General features: G+C 43.4%; 1 protein-coding gene across 1 annotated transcript in view; it reads right to left on the bottom strand.

Moving 5' to 3' along the window:
* Positions 1–18,707, bottom strand: part of LRP1B (LDL receptor related protein 1B) — a 1,602,836-nt gene that overhangs the window by 254,184 nt on the left and 1,329,945 nt on the right. The window contains exon 59 of the mRNA XM_090045827.1: positions 17,431–17,612. Within this exon, the coding sequence (XP_089901953.1) occupies positions 17,431–17,612 (182 nt within the window). The remainder of the gene's footprint in view (positions 1–17,430; positions 17,613–18,707) is intronic.

The raw sequence follows: 18,707 nt of genomic DNA, 5'->3' as shown, positions 1-18,707 counted from the left end.
GGCAAAGCATCCATGCCAGAAGATAGGCGGGTGATCCAGGCTGACCTGGACAAGCTCAGCAAATGGGCAGACGAGAACCTGATGGTGTTTAACACCGAAAAATGCAAGGTTCTCCACCTTGGGAGGAAAAACCTGCAGCATCCTTATAGGCTCGGCAGTGCTACGTTGGATAGCACTAAAGAAGAAAGAGACTTGGGGGGCATCATTGACCACAAGATGAACATGAGCCTGCAATGCGATGCTGCAGCTAGTAAAGCGACCAAAATGCTGGCTTGCATCCATAGATGCTTCTCGAGCAAATCCCGGGACGTCATTCTACCCTTCTACTCGGCCTTGGTGAGGCCACAGCTGGAGTACTGCGTCCAGTTTTGTGAATTGTGAACTGCTCCACAATTCAAAAAGGATGTGGAGAAGCTTGAGAGAGTCCAGAGGAGAGCCATGCGCATGATCAGAGGTCAGGAAAACAGATCTTATGATGATAGGCTGAGAGACATGGGACTCTTTAGCCTGGAAAAGCGTAGGCTCAGGGGTGATCTGATGGCCACCTATAAGTTTATCAGGGGTGACCACCAGGATCTGGGGGAACGTTTGTTCACCGGAGCGCCCCAAGGGATGACGAGGTCGAACGGTCACAAACTCCTGCAAGACCATTTCAGACTGGACATAAGGAAGAATTTCTTTCCTGTCTGAGTCCTCAAGGTCTGGAACAGCCTTGCCATCAGAGGTGGTTCAAGCACCTATACTGAACACCTTTAAGAGTAAATTGGATGCTTGTCTTGCTGGGATCCTATGACCCCAGCTTACTTCCTGCCCTTTGGACAGGGGGCTGGACTCGATTTTCCGAGGTCCCTTCCAGCCCTTATGTCTATGAAATCTATTAAAAGAACTATGATCTGACTGGCATTACTGAGACCTGGTATCCCAGCTCTTAAGAACAGAACGTGAACATCAAGGGTTGCACTTTATTTCAAAAGGGCAGGGCTTGGAAAAATAGTGGTGGTGTTGCCTTATACGTCAAAAACACATACACTTGTTCCCTTGTTCAGGAGGAAAAAAGATGGCAAAGCAGGATGTTTTTGAGTGAAGATTAAAGGTGAAAGATGTAGCATCAATATAATGGTGGGAATTTATTATAGGCCACTTAATTAGGAAGGAGAGGTGGATAAGCCACTGATCAGGTGGGTGACAAATCTATCCAAAAGCTATGGGATGGTAATGATGGAAGACTTCAGTTTTCCGGACATCTGCTGGAAGAATAATGCAGCCACACTTAAAATGTTATGACCATTCCTAACTGCCAGTATGGAGGACAACTTTCTCTTCTAGAAAGTGGAGGATACAATTATGGGATCATCTATCTTGCATCTTGTCCTGACCAAGAGAGAAAATCTGATGGAGTCGATAGGCAACTTTGAATAAAGTGATCACAATACAATAGAATTCCAGGTCCTGAGACTGGGAAAGCATGAGGTCAGCAAACTCAGGATGCTAGATTTCAAAAAGGCAGATTTCATTTCACTCAAGGAGCTAATATGCATGGTGTAATGGGTGACTGAAGGATAAAGGTGCCCAGAAGTGCTGGGAGCATTTAAGGGGCAAAGTATTGGAAGGCCAAAAAACCTGTTCTGATACGATGGAAGCAGAAGAAGACTGACAAGAGACCTATAAGGCTGCACAAGGAGCTTCTAAACAGGCAGTGAAAGAATGGCCAGGTCACCAAGGATATGTACCAGGAAATAGCAAAAACCTGCAGGGACAAAATTAGGTAGGCAGATATAAAGAATGAGCTACACCTAGCAAAGGAGGTCAAGGACAACAAAAAGAGGTTTATGAATTGGCCTGAATAGAAGGATTAAGGAAGTCATGAGTCCTTTGTTAACAAGCAAGGGGGAAACTCATAACCAAAAATATAAAGAAGGCAGAGCTACTCAACAGCAACTTCACAACAAAATTAAGCCACTTGACACTTAATAGGGATAATCTGGATAAGGAAGAGGACAAGCTGAAAGAGGAGATCAAAAAGATACAGTCAGAGAACTTTTGTTGCATCTGAATGAATTCAAGTCAGCAGGGAAGGATAAGCTTAATTCCAGGGTCCTGAAGGAACTGGCAGAAAAGATCTCAGAGCGCTTGGCAATGATCTTTATAAAGGCGTGGGAGATGGGCCAGGTACCAGAGGACTGGAAAAGGGCCAACATAGTTCTCCTTATTAAAAAAGTAAAGGAGGAGGACTTAGGGAACTACAGATCAGTTCCTCAATTCCTGGGAAATTACTGGAGCATAGGCTAAGGAAGGCCATGTGCAAGCATTAAGGAAGGCCATGTGCAAGCATTTGAAAAACAAATATTGTCAAACAAACCTGATCTCCTTCTTTGACAAAGTAACTACTTGAGTGGATGAAGGGAATCCTGTGGATATCGTGCATCTGGACTTCAGCAAGAATTCTGGCAAGGTCCCACATGACCTTCTTATAAACAAACTGGAAAAATGTGGGTTGAATCAAACTACCACAAAGTGGACACATAACTGGCTCAATAGCCACAACTAACAGCTAATTATTAATGGGTCCATGTCAGAAATGCAGGTTTCTAATGGAGAGCCCCGGGATTCTGTCTTCGCCCCAGTGCTGTTTAATGTGCTTGTTAGTGATTTGGAAGCTGGCATAGGAAGTTCTTGAGCAAGTCTGCAGACAATAGGAAACTGGGAAGGATTGTGAACATCTTGGAGGATGCAAGAGCAGTTCTGAAGGATCTCAACAGATTGGAAAGTTGAGCTAAAGCTAATAGGATGAAATTCAATGTGGAAAAATGCAGGGTGTTACATTTTGAGAGGAATAATAAAAATCACAAATACAAAATGGGAGACACCTCGCTGGATGGCAAGTCTATGGAAAAGAACTTGGGAGTCTTTGTAGATCACAGACTCAATATGAGTCTGCAGTGTGATACAGCTATACAAAAGATAAAAGCAGTTTTGGGCTGCATCAACAAAAGTATTAAGTGCAAGACATTGGAGGTGATAGTGCCTCTCTACTCAGCACTAGCTAGGCTTCATCTGGAGTACTGTGTGTGCAGTTGCATGCTCCACATTTTTAAAACAATATGGAGATGTTAAAGAGAATCTAATAGTGGGCAACAAAGATGATAAAGGGCTTGGAAAGCAAGTTATAAAAAGCAAGTTAGTCTGTTAGGTCTATATTGTGACAGGGTTGAGGATAGTCTTGCGTACAGTTCAGATTATGAATTGTAGAGGATGGTTTGGATAATGTCGATCCTACCCTCAGGTAGTTGGACTAGATGACCTACTTCTTTATGACTCTAATTATTGTCAATAACAACAGAAATGTTACCTCTCAAACAATTTTAGATAGTTTAAAAATATCGTTGCACAATGATACTTCCTGATACTTCACAAAACATCATTTTGATAGTCCCAATGTGATGTTGCACAAGACATCTTTTCATCATGGACAACCTCCCATCTCTAGCAAGGCTGACAGATTTTCCAAAAAGAAAAACAGAGATAACTGACAGAGAAATTTAATGCCTATAGCTGAAGATATCTGACTGCACCCGAAAGCTTGCTAAAAGCTTTTTTTCCAACTACTCAATTGGTCTACTCAAAGAACCTTGCCTGCCAGAGAAATGTAAAACATCCCTAAAATGGTGAGAAATAAGAAAACAGCAAATATGTTGGGTATTCTGTTCCTGTGTTTTCCTCCTATCTGACAATATTCAACCATAATACAGAGCTTGTCTCATAATACAGATTTTACATAATTTTGTTGATGTACAGATAATCATTTATTATCCATTGCCCATTGAGCCACAGTGGCAGAGAAAAAATTGCATTAATAGAACTGTTCACCCGAAATGCAGACATAAATGCAAGGATATATTATATTATTTCTTACTTGAACCTGGTACCCTTTCCTTGTATTTGGCAGGTGGCAAGAACCTATACATTGTATTTTGTTCATTTTAAATCCTGGCCAAAAATATATCACCAAAAAATTACATTAACAAAATATGAGAGTCACTTGGTGTAATATGATCAAACTCTTCCATAAGGAGATGAAATGGAAGCAGGTACCTAGTCTCAATGCTTTGGGAATAGTTGAGGGTAGTGATGCACATGATTGTAATGGAACATTTTGGACTGTTTTTTATTAGCAAAATAATGAAACACATAATATAATTTGTTAGTGTGACGATAATTGGATATTGGGGAGCACTGGACTTGCATCTGAATACAAGGCTTTAACCTGTGGCCTAACAGAGCTGCTAACCACAAGGCAGAATGATAGCTAAGCCAGCCATTTGCTTATGCTAAGTAACCATCTTAACTGTGTTAACCATTTTTCTGGAAAAGCAGCAAGTAATAGTCTGTGTAAGTTTGTATGCTTACAAAGTTTGTATGAGGTGACATTTAGGAATGTGGAAGATGGTACAACATGAGACAGAAAAACAGATTGGAATGTGGAAAACAACACGTAATTGGTAACAGAATCCAAGATGAACGTATATGAAAAGGTGACTGGTGACTGGTGAAGAAGCCTCCAGAAGCTTCCAGGTTTTGGTCAAAGTCTGCCCACTGACCGAAGAAGAGAAGTCAAAGTCTTAAACATGTGCTCATAGCAAAAAGACATGTAAATAAATGAAATGCATAGGCAATTCCACACTAATGAAGCAAACAGTAAACAGAGGCAGAGCTTGAGATGGGAGGAGAAATGGATGGAACAAAAGGAGGAACAGAGGTGGAATGAATGTTAATGAGTATAAACCAAAGTGTATAAATGTGGGAAAAAAACTATTGTTCTGGGCATGTCCCCTAGTTCTTTGGACTGTGTGTCTGTGAGGGACCTTTGTCCGAAGTTGTCTCCATTCTAAATAAAGCTGTTGAGAGCAATGTGTGCTGGTGTTTGCTCCCTGCTTGCTCTGACTAATGAGTAACAGAACCCATGAGCAATTGCAGCATCATCTCCCTAGTCGCTGGGCACCACATGGAGTTGGGGTCTAACATAATTCATTATCAGTTAAATAACAAAAGAGAATTTGTAAAGAATATAGCAAAGATTACTAGAATGGAGAAAAAATCCAGTCCTGCTCAGAGAAGTTTTTTAATGAAAGAGAGTTTGTATTTGTCTGAAAAAAACCAAGGCAAGGAGAGGGAGATTCTTCAGTAAGAATTTAAATAGGTGTGATGTTATATAAAAAACTTCTTCATATACCAGAGGCGGTGTGTATATACAGATACACAGGCATATTCACTGTGCAAAGATATGCATGATGAGGTGACAACCTGGTAAGAGGGCTCCAGGTCCTCGACCAGCTGGGGAATAGTGATCATCGCTTGTTGAAAGTCACCATCCAGCGCAGGGTGTCAAGGGGCTGCAGCAGGGCCCTAGACTTTAAGAGGGCCAACTTCAATAAGTTGAGGATATTAGTGGGAGAGGTGCTGGGGTCCTCGAGGGTGAAGGTGAAGATACTCAGAGCCCAAGGGGTGACAATCCCAACAGGAAGCAAGAGGGGCAAGAGTGCCCAAAAGTCCCCCTGGCTCACCAAGGGCATTCATGAATGCCTGATTGCCAAAAAGGAGGTCACCAAAGAGGAATATATGTCCACCGCTCAGGTCTGTAGGGGGGCTGTTGGAAAAGCTAAGGGAGATATAGAACTAGGGCTAGTGTCAAGGATCAAAGATAATGGTTTCCCTGACCAAGTTTCCAGATAGACTCAGGAGAAATGCCTCTAGGCCTAAGGTTGTGGAGGACCAGGTTAGAGAGCTTCTGGAGGGGCTGGATGTGTTCAAATCAGCAGGTCCAGATGCTCTCCACCCCAGGGTGTTGAGGGAATTGACGAGGGTTATTGCGGGGCCCCTGTCACAGCTTTATGAGCACTCATGGTGCTCTGGCCAGGTGCCAGAGGATTGGAAGAAAACCAACGTGGTCCCCATCTTCAAAAAAGGGAAGAGGGAGGACCCAGGCAACTATAGGTGCATTAGTCTTACTTTAATCCTGGGGAAACTCTTTGAGAAGATTATCAAGGAGCACGTCTGTGATGGGCCAGCAGCAGGGATGATGCTCAAGGGCAACCAGCATGGTTTCATTAGGGGCAGGTCCTGTCAGACCAACCTGATTGCCTTCTACAATCAGGTCACAAAAGCATTGGATGCAGGTGTCACCGTGGATGTAGCCTTTCTGAACTTCAGCAAGGCCTTTAACACTGTCTCCCACCCCATTCTCATTAAAAAACTAGGTGACTGTGGCATTTATGTCTACACAGTCAGATGGATTGCAAATTGGCTGAAGGGTTGTACTCAGAGGGTAGTGGTAGATGGGTCTTTTTCGACTTGGAGGGAAGTGGGTAGTGGAGTCTCCCAGGGCTCGGTTCTTGGGCCCACACTGTTCAAATTCTTTATTAGTGACTTGGATGACGAAGTGAAAAGCAGCCTGTTTAAATTTGCTGATGAGGTAAGTGATGGGGGACGGGACATTGCTGAGACTAGGGGGTCAGTGGGCACAACCGTTGGAGGCCTCAAATGCCTCTACACGAATGCTCGAAGTATGGGGAAAAAGCAGGAGGAACTTGCCCTCCTCCTAGCTGTCACCAGCCCTGACATAGTGGGGATCACAGAAACGTGGTGGGACTCATCGCATGACTGGGCGGTGAGTGTCAAGGGCTATAGGCTATACAGGAGGGACAGGATAGGAAGGAAAGGTGGAGGAGTAGCACTCTATATCAAGGAGGAATATACTTCCTCGTTAATTAGCAAGGGGGTAGAGGGGGGGCACTCTGAGGTGCTCTGGGTTAGAGTAAAAGGCAGTCCAGGGGATAGAGACTTAACGGTGGGAGTCTACTATAGACCTCCCAACCAGGGAGAAGAGCTCGACCAGGAATTCTTAGGTCAGCTCGCAGAGGCAGTGAGGGCTAAGGATGTGGTCATCATGGAGGACCTGAACTTCCCAGACATCTGCTGGGAAGAGCAGTCAGCCAAGTCTGATCGCTCACATCGGTTCTTAGCCAGAGTGCAGGACCTCCATCTAACCCAGGAGGTGCACAGCCCCACCAGGGGAGACGCCTTGTTGGACCTGGTGCTGGCCACGGGTGATGACCTGGTGAGGGGGCTGCGGGTGATGGGCCACCTGGGAGACAGTGATCATCGCTTGCTGGAATTCACCATCCAGCGTAAGGTGGCAAAGGGCTGCAGCAAGGCAACAGCCCTAGACTTTAGGAGGGCTGACTTCAACAAGCTAAGGAGGATCATTGGGGAAGCGCTGAGGACCCAGAGGGGAAGGGAATCAGATGTCGAAGGGGAGTGGTTGCTCCTTAAGGAGACGATCCTCCATGCCCAAAGGGAGGTAATCCCAACAAGGGTCAAAGGGAGCAGAAGGGCACATAAACCCCCATGGCTCACTAGGAGCATCCGGGAATGTCTCCTTGCTAAAAGGGAGGCATACACCCAATGGAGGGATGGGGTCATCACCAAGAAGGATTATGTTATAGTCGCCCGAGCATGTAGGGGGGCAGTCAGGAAGGCCAAGGCAGAGATGGAGATAGGACTAGCTTCCCGGATTAAGGACAATAAGAAGTCCTTCTTCAAATACATAGGGGGTAAAAAGAGGGTCCCGGGTAATGTGGGGCCCCTGCAGGACACGATGGGCAACTTAGTCGTCATGCCAGATGACAAAGCTAACATATTTAACGATTTCTTTGCCTCTGTCTTCCTAAGTAGGGACCAGTTCAGCCACCTCCCTGCTGGGCCCCCCTCGGGCCCCGGGAGAGACACGCCTGGGCCAGGGGTTAGCGAGGAGTTAGTTAGGGTACTTCTGGAGAGGCTGGACGTGTTCAAGTCCGCTGGTCCGGACGATCTTCACCCTAGGGTTCTACAGGAACTGGCCGAGCTCATTGCGGGACCCCTGGCGCGGCTCTATGAGCACTCGTGGTGCTCTGGTGAGGTGCCGGAGGACTGGAAGAGGGCCAATGTGGTCCCTATCTTCAAAAAGGGAAAAAAAGAGGACCCGGGAAATTACAGGCCAGTTAGTCTTACCTCAATCCCGGGTAAGCTCTTTGAAAAAATTATCCTGGCACACATCCAGGAGGGCCTTGCGGGGGAATGCATGCTCAGGGGCAACCAACATGGGTTCATCAGTGGCAGGTCTTGTCAGACCAACCTGGTGGCCTTTTACGATCAGGTCACCAAATCATTAGACGCAGGGGTTGCTGTGGATGTAGTCTTTCTGGACTTCCGGAAGGCTTTCGACACTGTCTCTCACCCTGTCCTCATCAAAAAGCTGGGAGACTGTGGTGTCGATGCCCACACGGTCAAATGGGTCGCCAACTGGTTGGAGGGCTGCACCCAGAGGGTGGTAGTGGATGGGTTCTTCTCGACCTGGAAGGACGTGGGCAGTGGGGTTCCGCAGGGCTCGGTCCTCGGGCCCGCACTGTTCAACATCTTCATCAGTGACTTGGATGAGGGGGTAGAAAGCACCCTGTTCAAGTTTGCTGATGACACTAAGATGTGGGGGGATGTGGGTGCACTAGAAGGGTGCAATAGGCTACAAGCTGACCTTGACAGGTTGCAACGGTGGGCGGATGAGAATAGGATGGGGTTTAACACTGATAAGTGCAAGGTGTTGCACATGGGGAGGAAGAACTGGCACCACACTTACAGGTTGGGGAACTCCCCTCTTGCCAGCACAGAGACGGAAAAGGATCTTGGAGTCATCATTGACTCCACGATGAACATGGGCCGGCAGTGTGGGGAGGCAGTCAAGAAGGCCAACCGTACCCTGTCATGCATCCACAGATGCATCTCGAGCAGGTCCAGGGAGGTGATCCTCCCCCTCTATGCAGCACTGGTCAGGCCGCAGCTGGAGTACTGCGTCCAGTTCTGGGCGCCACACTTCAAGAGGGACGTGGACGATATGGAAAGAGTCCAGAGGAGGGCCACTCGTATGATCAGGGGTCAGCAGGGCAGGCCTTATGAGGAGAGGCTACGGGACCTGAACTGTTTAGTCTCCACAAGAGAAGGTTAAGGGGGGACCTTGTGGCCTGCTACAAACTGGTCAGCGGGGATCAGCAGGTATTGGGGGAGTCCTTGTTCCCCCGTGCGCTCCCAGGAGTGACCAGGAATAACGGTCACAAGCTGACGGAGGGTAAGTTTAGATTAGATATTAGGAGGCGCTACTTCACAGTCAGGGCGGCTAGGGCCTGGAACCGGCTTCCAGGGGAAGTGGTGCAGGCTCCTAGCCTGGGGATTTTTAAAAGGAAGTTAGATGAGCACCTTGCCGGGGTCATCTGACCCCGGTGCTCTTTCCTGCCAAGGCAGGGGGTCGGACTAGATGATCTACCTAGGTCCCTTCTGACTCTAGCTACTATGATACTATGATACTATGATACCAAGATTTGGGGTGAGGTGGGCACACTAGTAGGGAAGGACAGATTACAGCAGGACCTGGACAGATTACAGAGGTGGGCTAATGAAAACAGGATGGGTTTCAATACTGACAAGTGCAGAGTGCTGCATTTGGACAGTAGGAACCAACAGCACACTTATAAGCTGGGAAACTCTCTCTAGAGAGCCCAGTTTGCAGAAAGAGATCTTGGAGTCATTGCTGACTCCAAGATGAACATGAGACAACAATGCGAGGTCACGATCAGTAGGGCTAACTGTACCTTGTGTATTCACAGCTGCATCTCAACCAGGGCCAAAGAGGTGATCCTTCCCCTCTATGCAGCACTGGTCAGACTGCAGTTGGAGTACTGTGTTCAGTTCTGGGCACCACACTTCAGGAGGGATATGGACAACATTGAGAGGGTCCAGAGGGCCACCCGCATGGTCCACGGACAGCAAGGCAGACCCTATGAAAAGACGCTACGGGACATCAACCTGGTCAGCCTTCAGAAGAGCAGGCTGAGGGGGGACCTGGTGGCCATCTATAAACTCACTAGGGGGGACCAGCAGAGTTTGGGAGAGACTTTGTACCCCCTAGTGCACCCCAGGGTAACTAGGAATAACAGCCACAAATTGTTAGCTAGTAGGTTTAGACTAAATATGCAAAGCGACTACTTCACAGCCAGGGTGGCTAGGATCTGGAACCAACTTCCAAGGGAAGTGGTGATGGCTCCTACCCTGGGGGTCTTTGAGAGTAGGCTTGACATCTACCTGCCTGGGGTCATTTGAGCCCATTTTGTTCTCCTGCCCAGGGCAGGGGGTCAGACTTGATGATCTACAAGGTCCCTTCTGACCCTACGTCTATGAATCTTTGAATCTATGATATATTTTCTGTCATCTTCAACAAGATAAGCTATCTTAATAACACTTTTTGGACTATCAACTCTCTGTGTGATCACAAAGCACAATGTATAGTCTACTTTTACTCCTACTTTGTGCTTTCTCTCTCTTTCATTCAACTTTAATAAAACATCATTATAAATCAACCACAGACCCCAACAAATAGGTATTTACAAGTATGGAAGTATTATGAAAAGTGACTGTAAAAATAGCATTCTTGGATTATTAGCCTTTAGAGTTTTCAAATTAAATGTGAATTAATTTTTTTTTTTTTTGTTATATTATTCTCATAAGTGCCTAAGTTCCTGGGGTGCCTAGATTTAATTTTCAAAAGTGACATAAACATTCAGGAGTTTAAGGCCATGGACAAAACATTAAAGAGAAGGCATGTGGGGATCTGATGTGGCAATTTTCACTTCTGTGGTGAATAGTGCATTCCCACAGCTGAGAACTCTGATCACTGGTTCAGATTAAACAGTTTATCATGTTTTATGAGTAATGTGTGTCAGGGGCCTCCAGGACATCATGGCTACATTATTCCAACACTAGATACTTAGAGTTCATTGGCATCTTTTGCATCTTAGGTACTTTTGAAATTTATATCCAAGATAGCTTATTTCTACAGCAAACCATCAAATAATTGAGGCCTTATTGCACACTCAGCTGCATTTCCAACAATGGTTAGTGAGATTACATTATTATAAGTAAGGAAAAACATCATGTAAAGACATCAGACCAACTTCACATTTCTTCATTAAATGCAAAACAACTCTACTAATACCAATAGAGTTATTTTTTTCTTATTTGCATTAGTATGAATGTAGACTTTAAAAATGAGCATGAGTAACAGAGGGCAGAATTTGAAGTTTATACATGGTTTCACTAATAGTTAAAGCTAGACAATACTCTTAACATAGGAAAGTGCATTTCTGATTTGGAGGAACAATTCACACACATATACATACACACACAATTTCATTTTGAAATGAAAAATTAAAATATTTTCAGATTAAACAACTCAAAAATTTATATTATATATATAATATGTTTTCAGATTAAACAACTATATATATATATATATATAATTTTTGAGTTGTTTAATCTGAAAATATTTTAATTTTTCATTTCAAAATGAAATTTGTTACTAAAAATCCCTATATTATTTTTTTTAGAAAGGAACAGAACTTTTGATTTTGGGTTTAAAGAAAGGTTTATGATATTTATATTTTTCAGTGTGGCCAGCAGAATGAAATGAATTTTCTCTGAACAGTAGTGAGGACAAAGTTTTTTCTAGAATCTTCAAAAATAATAGAAAAGAGTGAAGAGGAAAAAAAATGACATAGGTTCTTGGCTGCTGCTAAGATTAATTTGTTTAAAAAATCCTCCAATTTTAATTCTAAATTGAGCATATATGGTAAGGAAAAAGAAAAATATAGATTCATAGATTCATAGATGCTAGGGTCGGAAGGGACCTCAATAGATCATCGAGTCCGACCCCCTGCATAAGCAGGAAAGAGTGCTGGGCCTACATTACCCCAGCTAGATACACATCCAACCTTCTCTTGAATACCCCCAGGGTAGGGGAGAGCACCACCTCCCTTGGGAGCCCGTTCCAGACCTTGGCCACTCGAACTGTGAAGAAGTTCCTCCTAATATCTAATCTAAATCTGCTCTCCTCCAGCTTGTGGCCATTATTTCTTGTAACCCCCGGGGGCGCCTTGGTGAATAAATACTCACCAATTCCCTTCTGTGCCCCCCTGACGAACTTATAGGCAGCCACCAGGTCGCCTCTCAACCTTCTCTTGCGGAGGCTGAAAAGGTCCAGTTTCTCTAATCTCTCCTCGTAGGGCTTGGCCTGCAGGCCCTTAACCATATGAGTGGCCCTTCTCTGGACCCTCTCCAAGTTATCCGCATCCTTCTTGAAGTGCGGCGCCCAGAATTGCACGCAGTACTCCAGCTGCGGTCTGACCAGCGCCCGATAGAGGGGAAGTATCACCTCCTTGGACCTATTTGTCATGCATCTGCTGATGCACGATAAAGTGCCATTGGCTTTTCTGATGGTTTCGTCACACTGCCGACTCATGTTCATCTTGGAGTCCACTAGGACTCCAAGATCCCTTTCCACTTCCGTGCCACCCAGCAGGTCATTTCCTAGGCTGTAGGTGTGCTGGACATTTTTCCTCCCTAGATGCAGCACTTTGCATTTCTCCTTGTTGAACTGCATTCTGTTGTTTTCTGCCCACTTGTCTAACCTGTCCAGGTCTGCTTGCAGCTGCTCCCTGCCCTCCGGCATGTCCACTTCGCCCCATAGCTTAGTGTCATCTGCAAACTTGGACAGAGTACATTTCACCCCCTCGTCCAAGTCGCTGATGAAGACATTAAAGAGTATCGGTCCAAGCACCGAGCCCTGCGGGACCCCACTGCCCACACTCTTCCAGGTCGAAACCGACCCATCCACCACGACTCTCTGGGTGCGACCCTCCAGCCAATTCTCCACCCACCGGACTGTGCAGTGGAACCCCATAATGCAAAGTTTTAGTCACTTTGCCTGTTAGAACTGCACAATGAACAAAAGTTTATCGTCACCAAGGAATTGATGATTTTCTCCTTTCCATCAATCTTTCAGGCAATTACCATGAAACATCATTTAGCCATTAACTGATGAGAGCCTTCACTGCACAAGCTTCTTAATCCCCTGAAGCTGATAACTATGGTGACAGTCATTGGTAAAATGTCCCTTAGATTACCACCTGACAGAGGAGCACTTAAGGGTCAAGCTTTGCCAAGAGGGACATGACTCCTGGTCATTCCAGGATCTATTAAAAAGACCTGGTCCTGCATGTGAAAGAAGTACTTCTTGCCTCATTCACCGCCTCAATGTTTTCAATGTCCAATTAAAAATATATTCAAATTGTAAAGAAAATCTTGATTTACACATTAATAACATTTCTTCCCCATTTTTAAAACAAATGGAAATCTTGATGTCTTATTTTAAGAAGAAAATGCAGCCTTTGTTCCTGCAGGGAATTCCTTCAGGGGAATCAGGGAGCCAGTGGGGGCTGTGTAGGGGATTGGGGGGAAATGGGATCCATGGGAAGGATTGGGGGGACATGTGGGTTCCTGGAGGATTTGGCAGGATTGGGGGGATTGCAGGGTCCTTGGGGTGGGGCCTTTGGGGAACAGTAGCTCTCTCCTCCCCCCCACAGGAACAGGGGCTAATTCTAGCCCCCTGATTCCCCCTCCCTCCCTCCACCAGCAAATCAACACACCTCTCCTTACTGGGACTTACTTTCTCAGTTTCTGCCATCAGTGAATGCTGATAAAAACAGCACTGGGAGTGGCTTTCAGGATGGGGGGGTTTGGTGGGGTTTGTAGAAGGGGGGTAGTTGGTCTCTGTGCCAGTCAGCTGTCCATCTGTGGGTGGCATGAGGGCCCAGGGAACTAAAAACAGGCCAGTGCCAAAGAAACAGGAAAAAAAAAGTGAGGTCCTGGAGCTGGGGCCAGCAGCTGGGCTTTTCTGGATCTGGGGCTGTGCTGGGAACTGTATAGACATTATCAGGTTAGCTTACAGTTAATCAGGTTGGCCATTTTTAGACAGATCAAACCTTCCTAGAACTTCTGTACAGTTTGCACTTAGATTCACCTAACTAGAGATCTAACTGTAAGGTCCACACTTGGGTGAACTAAGCTAGATTGGGTGGCCATTTTTAATGAGCTCTAATCTCCCTCAACCTACTTTAACATCTGTATGTACCCTGAATGTCTTTATTTATGTTCTACACTATCTCAGAGGGTTCTGCCCAAACCTTATCATCTTGTGTTGCTGTTCTGCTTTTATTGTCTAGTATCAAGGAGGTGTTAGTTAATAAAGATGGTTTCCTTCTTCTTCCTTGTGTGATCTCTCCAGGACAAGAGACCACACAGATATGCTAAACCATCATTTTTTTAAACATTAATTGTTAAAAATATCACAATGCTGGTATGTTTGTATAAAGACTTGCAAATAAAAAACCCCCCAAAGCACTTCACAAAACCTACATGTCCAAAGCAGATAAAATGCAGCTCCAAACATCCTACAAGAGAGAAGGGCAGTACATGACAGAAAGCACCTTGTCAAAAAGCATGAGGAAGTGGGGGATTTTATCCACACTCCAATACAAAACCCTTTTCTTATTAAAAATGCTATGATAGTTTTCATAACTTTGCAGCATAGCTAGGACCTTAGTTCTGGATATCTTATCTGAAGGGATGATCTGATCTACTGTAATATCATTTCAAATTGCACGGCAACTGCTTGATGATAAGAAATTGGAAAAAGTAATGATTTAATTCTGGCTTTGGCTATCCCCTAGTTTGAAGATATGTATTATTTGTACATTACTTTCTGTTGCTTTCACACAAGAAATGATAAAGCCTAGTTCTCCCCTAAGTGGCAAAAAACTGGGCCAGGAACCTTGGTTTAAACTTCTTATCTTTTTGTAAGTTATTCTGCCAGGTAAGTGTTATGTTTTTGTTCTTTAAAAAGAGAGCATATGATACGCAAACAGGATGATCTTATACTACAATATTTATGTTGGTCTCAAGAGAAACAATACTATGGCAAGAGCCTTTTCCCTGGTCTCTATGGCTAAGTACGGAGAGTCAAAAAGCCCAAGGCTGAATTGATTCAATCTTCGCAGGTTAGTCTAAGCTGTGCAGATTGAACCAAGAAGCAAGTGAACAGACATTCACTTTTGTTTCCACAAATGCAACTACATGCCTGCAGTGGCCCAGGCCAGAAGCTGGGAAATGCTAGAGCTGGAGCAGGCAGCTTGGGTAAAGGCTGCCAACCTGTGAGGGGGGTTTGTGGCAGCGGTACAAAGCAACCTAACATGCTGGGAGAATGTGAGTAACTTGAATTTGGAGGGGATCTGGGACAGAAGTTCAATAGATCAATTTAGCCTAAATCAGTTAAGTCTGATACTACATCCATCCAGGTTAATCTTAAACTGGTTTGGGCCATTTTGAAAGCAGTTTACGTGCACTGAACTTCTGTTGTTACAGATTTGAACAAGTTTTCAATCACTTATGCTGATTTATCTATAATTTCTGTCTCTAGCCCATATCCCCACCAACACCTATCCCCATCCCCACCTATTAATATGAAGTCAGGAATCTTCACACTTGAACCATGGAAACTGCTTGCAATCAGAAGTATGGTGATATTCCCTTTTGGGACACCCTAGACCAGTTTCTTCCTTTTTTCAGTGGTATTTGAAAAGATTATGAGGGCCCTGGGAACTAGAGATAGAAAAGAACTATTAATTTTCTTCCACTAAGGTGCTGTAAAAGGTTTATTCATCCTTCTAAAGCAGAAATCTCTTCACAAAAGAGAATATAATACATGTTTAGTTCACTGTGGAAAGGAAAGCAATCTTTCTGTCCTCCATGAGTTAAGGACTATTAGCCAATGCTGCTTGGAAAAAGAAAGGGGTAAATTATTTAATGCCACTTTTTCCATCTCATAATTTGAATAACATTCTTATTAATGATGATGTGCACTGTAAACATCCAGTCAAGAGAAGAAATTGTAAGGTAAAGTATAAACCAGCTGTTAGAAATTTTCAGGTAAACTACTACAGACGTTTCAATGGACAATGTAAATACCCGTGAGTGTTTATTGGTGACTTGACTGTGCTTTTTGTTTATGAAGCAATAACTGAATACTGAGCTAAATAAACCCAGAGGGCAAATGCTGTGATATTACATTTATTGCCTCATAAACAGGAAGTGCTGTGAAGTTGTTATATGATAATGTCTCTTTCACTTAGGTTTTAATTTTTTTTCTGCTATAAGCTGACTGAAGTGCACATTTTTTATTTGGTTATTTCCAATAGAGGGTTAGTGTTTTACGGACAGGAATGACAATGAAGTCTCAGCTATGAGAAGCTTACAAGGAAATATTGATAAAGTCATGCTTGTCATGGGCCACATTATTTACTTAATTGATTTTTAAATTTTCCAATATAGAAGTGCCTGAGTTCATATAAATTCTCAAATGGACCCTAAGTTGTAAGGAATTCAGCCTACACATTTTAAGAACCTTTAAAAAACTATTCTCTACCAGTGAGTTACTAATTGTTCATGATCCTTGTGACTTCCATTATGACTAACCTTCAGAGCAAGAGCACAATGAAAAAAAATATATACTGGCCCTCAAAGTAGACCAAGAATCCTAAAGTAGATGGATGTTTCTGCAATGCATGACTACCAGTGAAACAATCGTGTTGATATTTAAATTTATACCTTAAGGCTTCATGTAGCACATCTTCTTTAAAGTTGTGACAATTCCAACTTAATTCTGTCTTTTATGTACATTCAAGAAAGGCTGCCTGGGCTCTATTTACATTTGGAATAATATGTTTGAAGCCATAAGGATTAAGATTTTGTACATTTTCAGAGGAAGCTGATATTTATTACAGAAACCAACAGGGTCTGTAGAGAAGTGGCGTTACTGAATGTCACCAAGTACTGACTGACTTTAACTATTAATCTGTATAAAATAATTCTATTATATAACATACATGAAAGAAATGCAAAAGCTATTTTACTTAGGATAATAAGTGAATTTTTCATTCTTACAGTTCTATAAACAGAAATCTGGAAAAAAGCTTTTTAAAGATGTATGTCACTTAAGTGCCTACAATTAATCTGGATAGCAGCAAACACAGGAAAGCTGAACATCTATGCTGCAATTCTCTGTAGCAGAAATTATCAATAAAAACCTGACAAGTCTAAATGTTTCATATTCTGGATGTAACCAGACCATCTATCAAGCTGCACTTTGAGGCCAAAAAAGTAAAGTATATGATATCCCTTATAAAGTCAATAAAACAATTAGGAGGCACTAATTGTAAGTAACAAATAACTATTTTTCATAACCTATATTCAACTCCATTACTATATCTATTTATGGCATATGATGAGATGATAAACATTTTTATCCCTTGCAGCTTATAGATAGGCAATACATTTGCAAATGTATTAATTAAAAAGATGAATTAATAATTTCTCTGTCCTGAGGAAAAAACAGTATTTGAGGACTTTAATATAGAAAATCATAATTAAATCACACATAATTATAATATTGCTCCATACCCATCTTGAGGATCTAATGACAGATCTCTAGGAAACTTCACCCTTTTGCTCACAAGAACCGTGGGGTATAAGCCGTTGAGTTTTGATACTTCAATAATCCTCTTTTCTGTGTCAGACCAATAGAGATTCTTTCCAATCCAGTCAACAGCTAGTGCATTGGGAACAGCTGTATTATGTACTACCTAGAATGATTCAAATGTAATAAGTTATCAACTTAAATACTTAGAATAAATTATAATAAATTGATGTTTGCATGTGGCAATGCTGTTTCTTTTGCAGGAAAACACATACTTCACTTTAATGCCAAGATGTTAAAGAATGCGTATATAAGCATTCTTCATCAGGTAAACCAAAGAACATGCTTTGTTGAGAAAGGTGAGAATGATCCTCCTCCCTTTTGATAAGCCCTGACCTCCTGATAATCATCCCTTCTTTTGCTGTGTCTCTGCTAAACCTAAAAATCACTCACACACCCTCCAACTGTCTGTTTTTTATTATGCTATACCAGGTTCCTGGAGATCAGACCTGAGGAAGAATGTCTTGCATTCAAAAACTTGTCTAACTTTATCCCAACTATATAATAAAATAAAATACGTCATCACGCTAAGACATCCTTACCTATTGCATAATTTCTGGACCATCACTCTTACATAACTGAGAAAAAAAAAACCTTGCAATCTCTGTGCCTAAATAATTCAATTGGCTGAAATCAGGAGTGCAATGAGAAGGCTTTTAAAAGAGTTCTGTTAGATAGCACTGTATGATTGGGATTAGCTGGAAATAGTATTGGCTAGGTCCTTCTTCTAAAAGGAATTGAGCCAATAGGTGAAGAAGCTGGCCTACTCGGCCAGATGAGGATTCCTCTGCCGGCACAAGGCTGGCATCACTGGCTCTACATTGCCTCCTGAAAATCCTTGCATAGGCAGTGTTGGAACAGAGCATGGCTACCACCCTGCTGTGATCCATCAGCGTCTGCTTGGGGGAAGAGCACCTTGGGACCCTTGTATCCAGTGGAACACAGAGCAGCCACAAATCTCCTCTAAATGCATTAGAGGCTGAATTGGCCATGACTTGACTTTAAGATTATGGGGTCACCAAGGGACTTAACACGTCTGACCTTGCCTCTGTGAGCTGTGCTCAGCAGAACTCAGCTACAGCCAAGCACTGAGTGAGCCCTACGAATGAAACTAACTTTAGTGCATATCATACACAATATTTAATGCAGCATTTTTTAATATGGGTGTTCAGTACTATAGACAAACTGCTGCTGTCCTCCT

The sequence above is a fragment of the Crocodylus siamensis genome, chromosome 4 (genome assembly GCF_052110815.1).
Source record: "Crocodylus siamensis isolate JL-2025a chromosome 4, ASM5211081v1, whole genome shotgun sequence".
Lineage (NCBI taxonomy): Eukaryota > Metazoa > Chordata > Crocodylia > Crocodylidae > Crocodylus > Crocodylus siamensis.
This window is presented reverse-complemented; position numbering and strand designations above follow the sequence as displayed.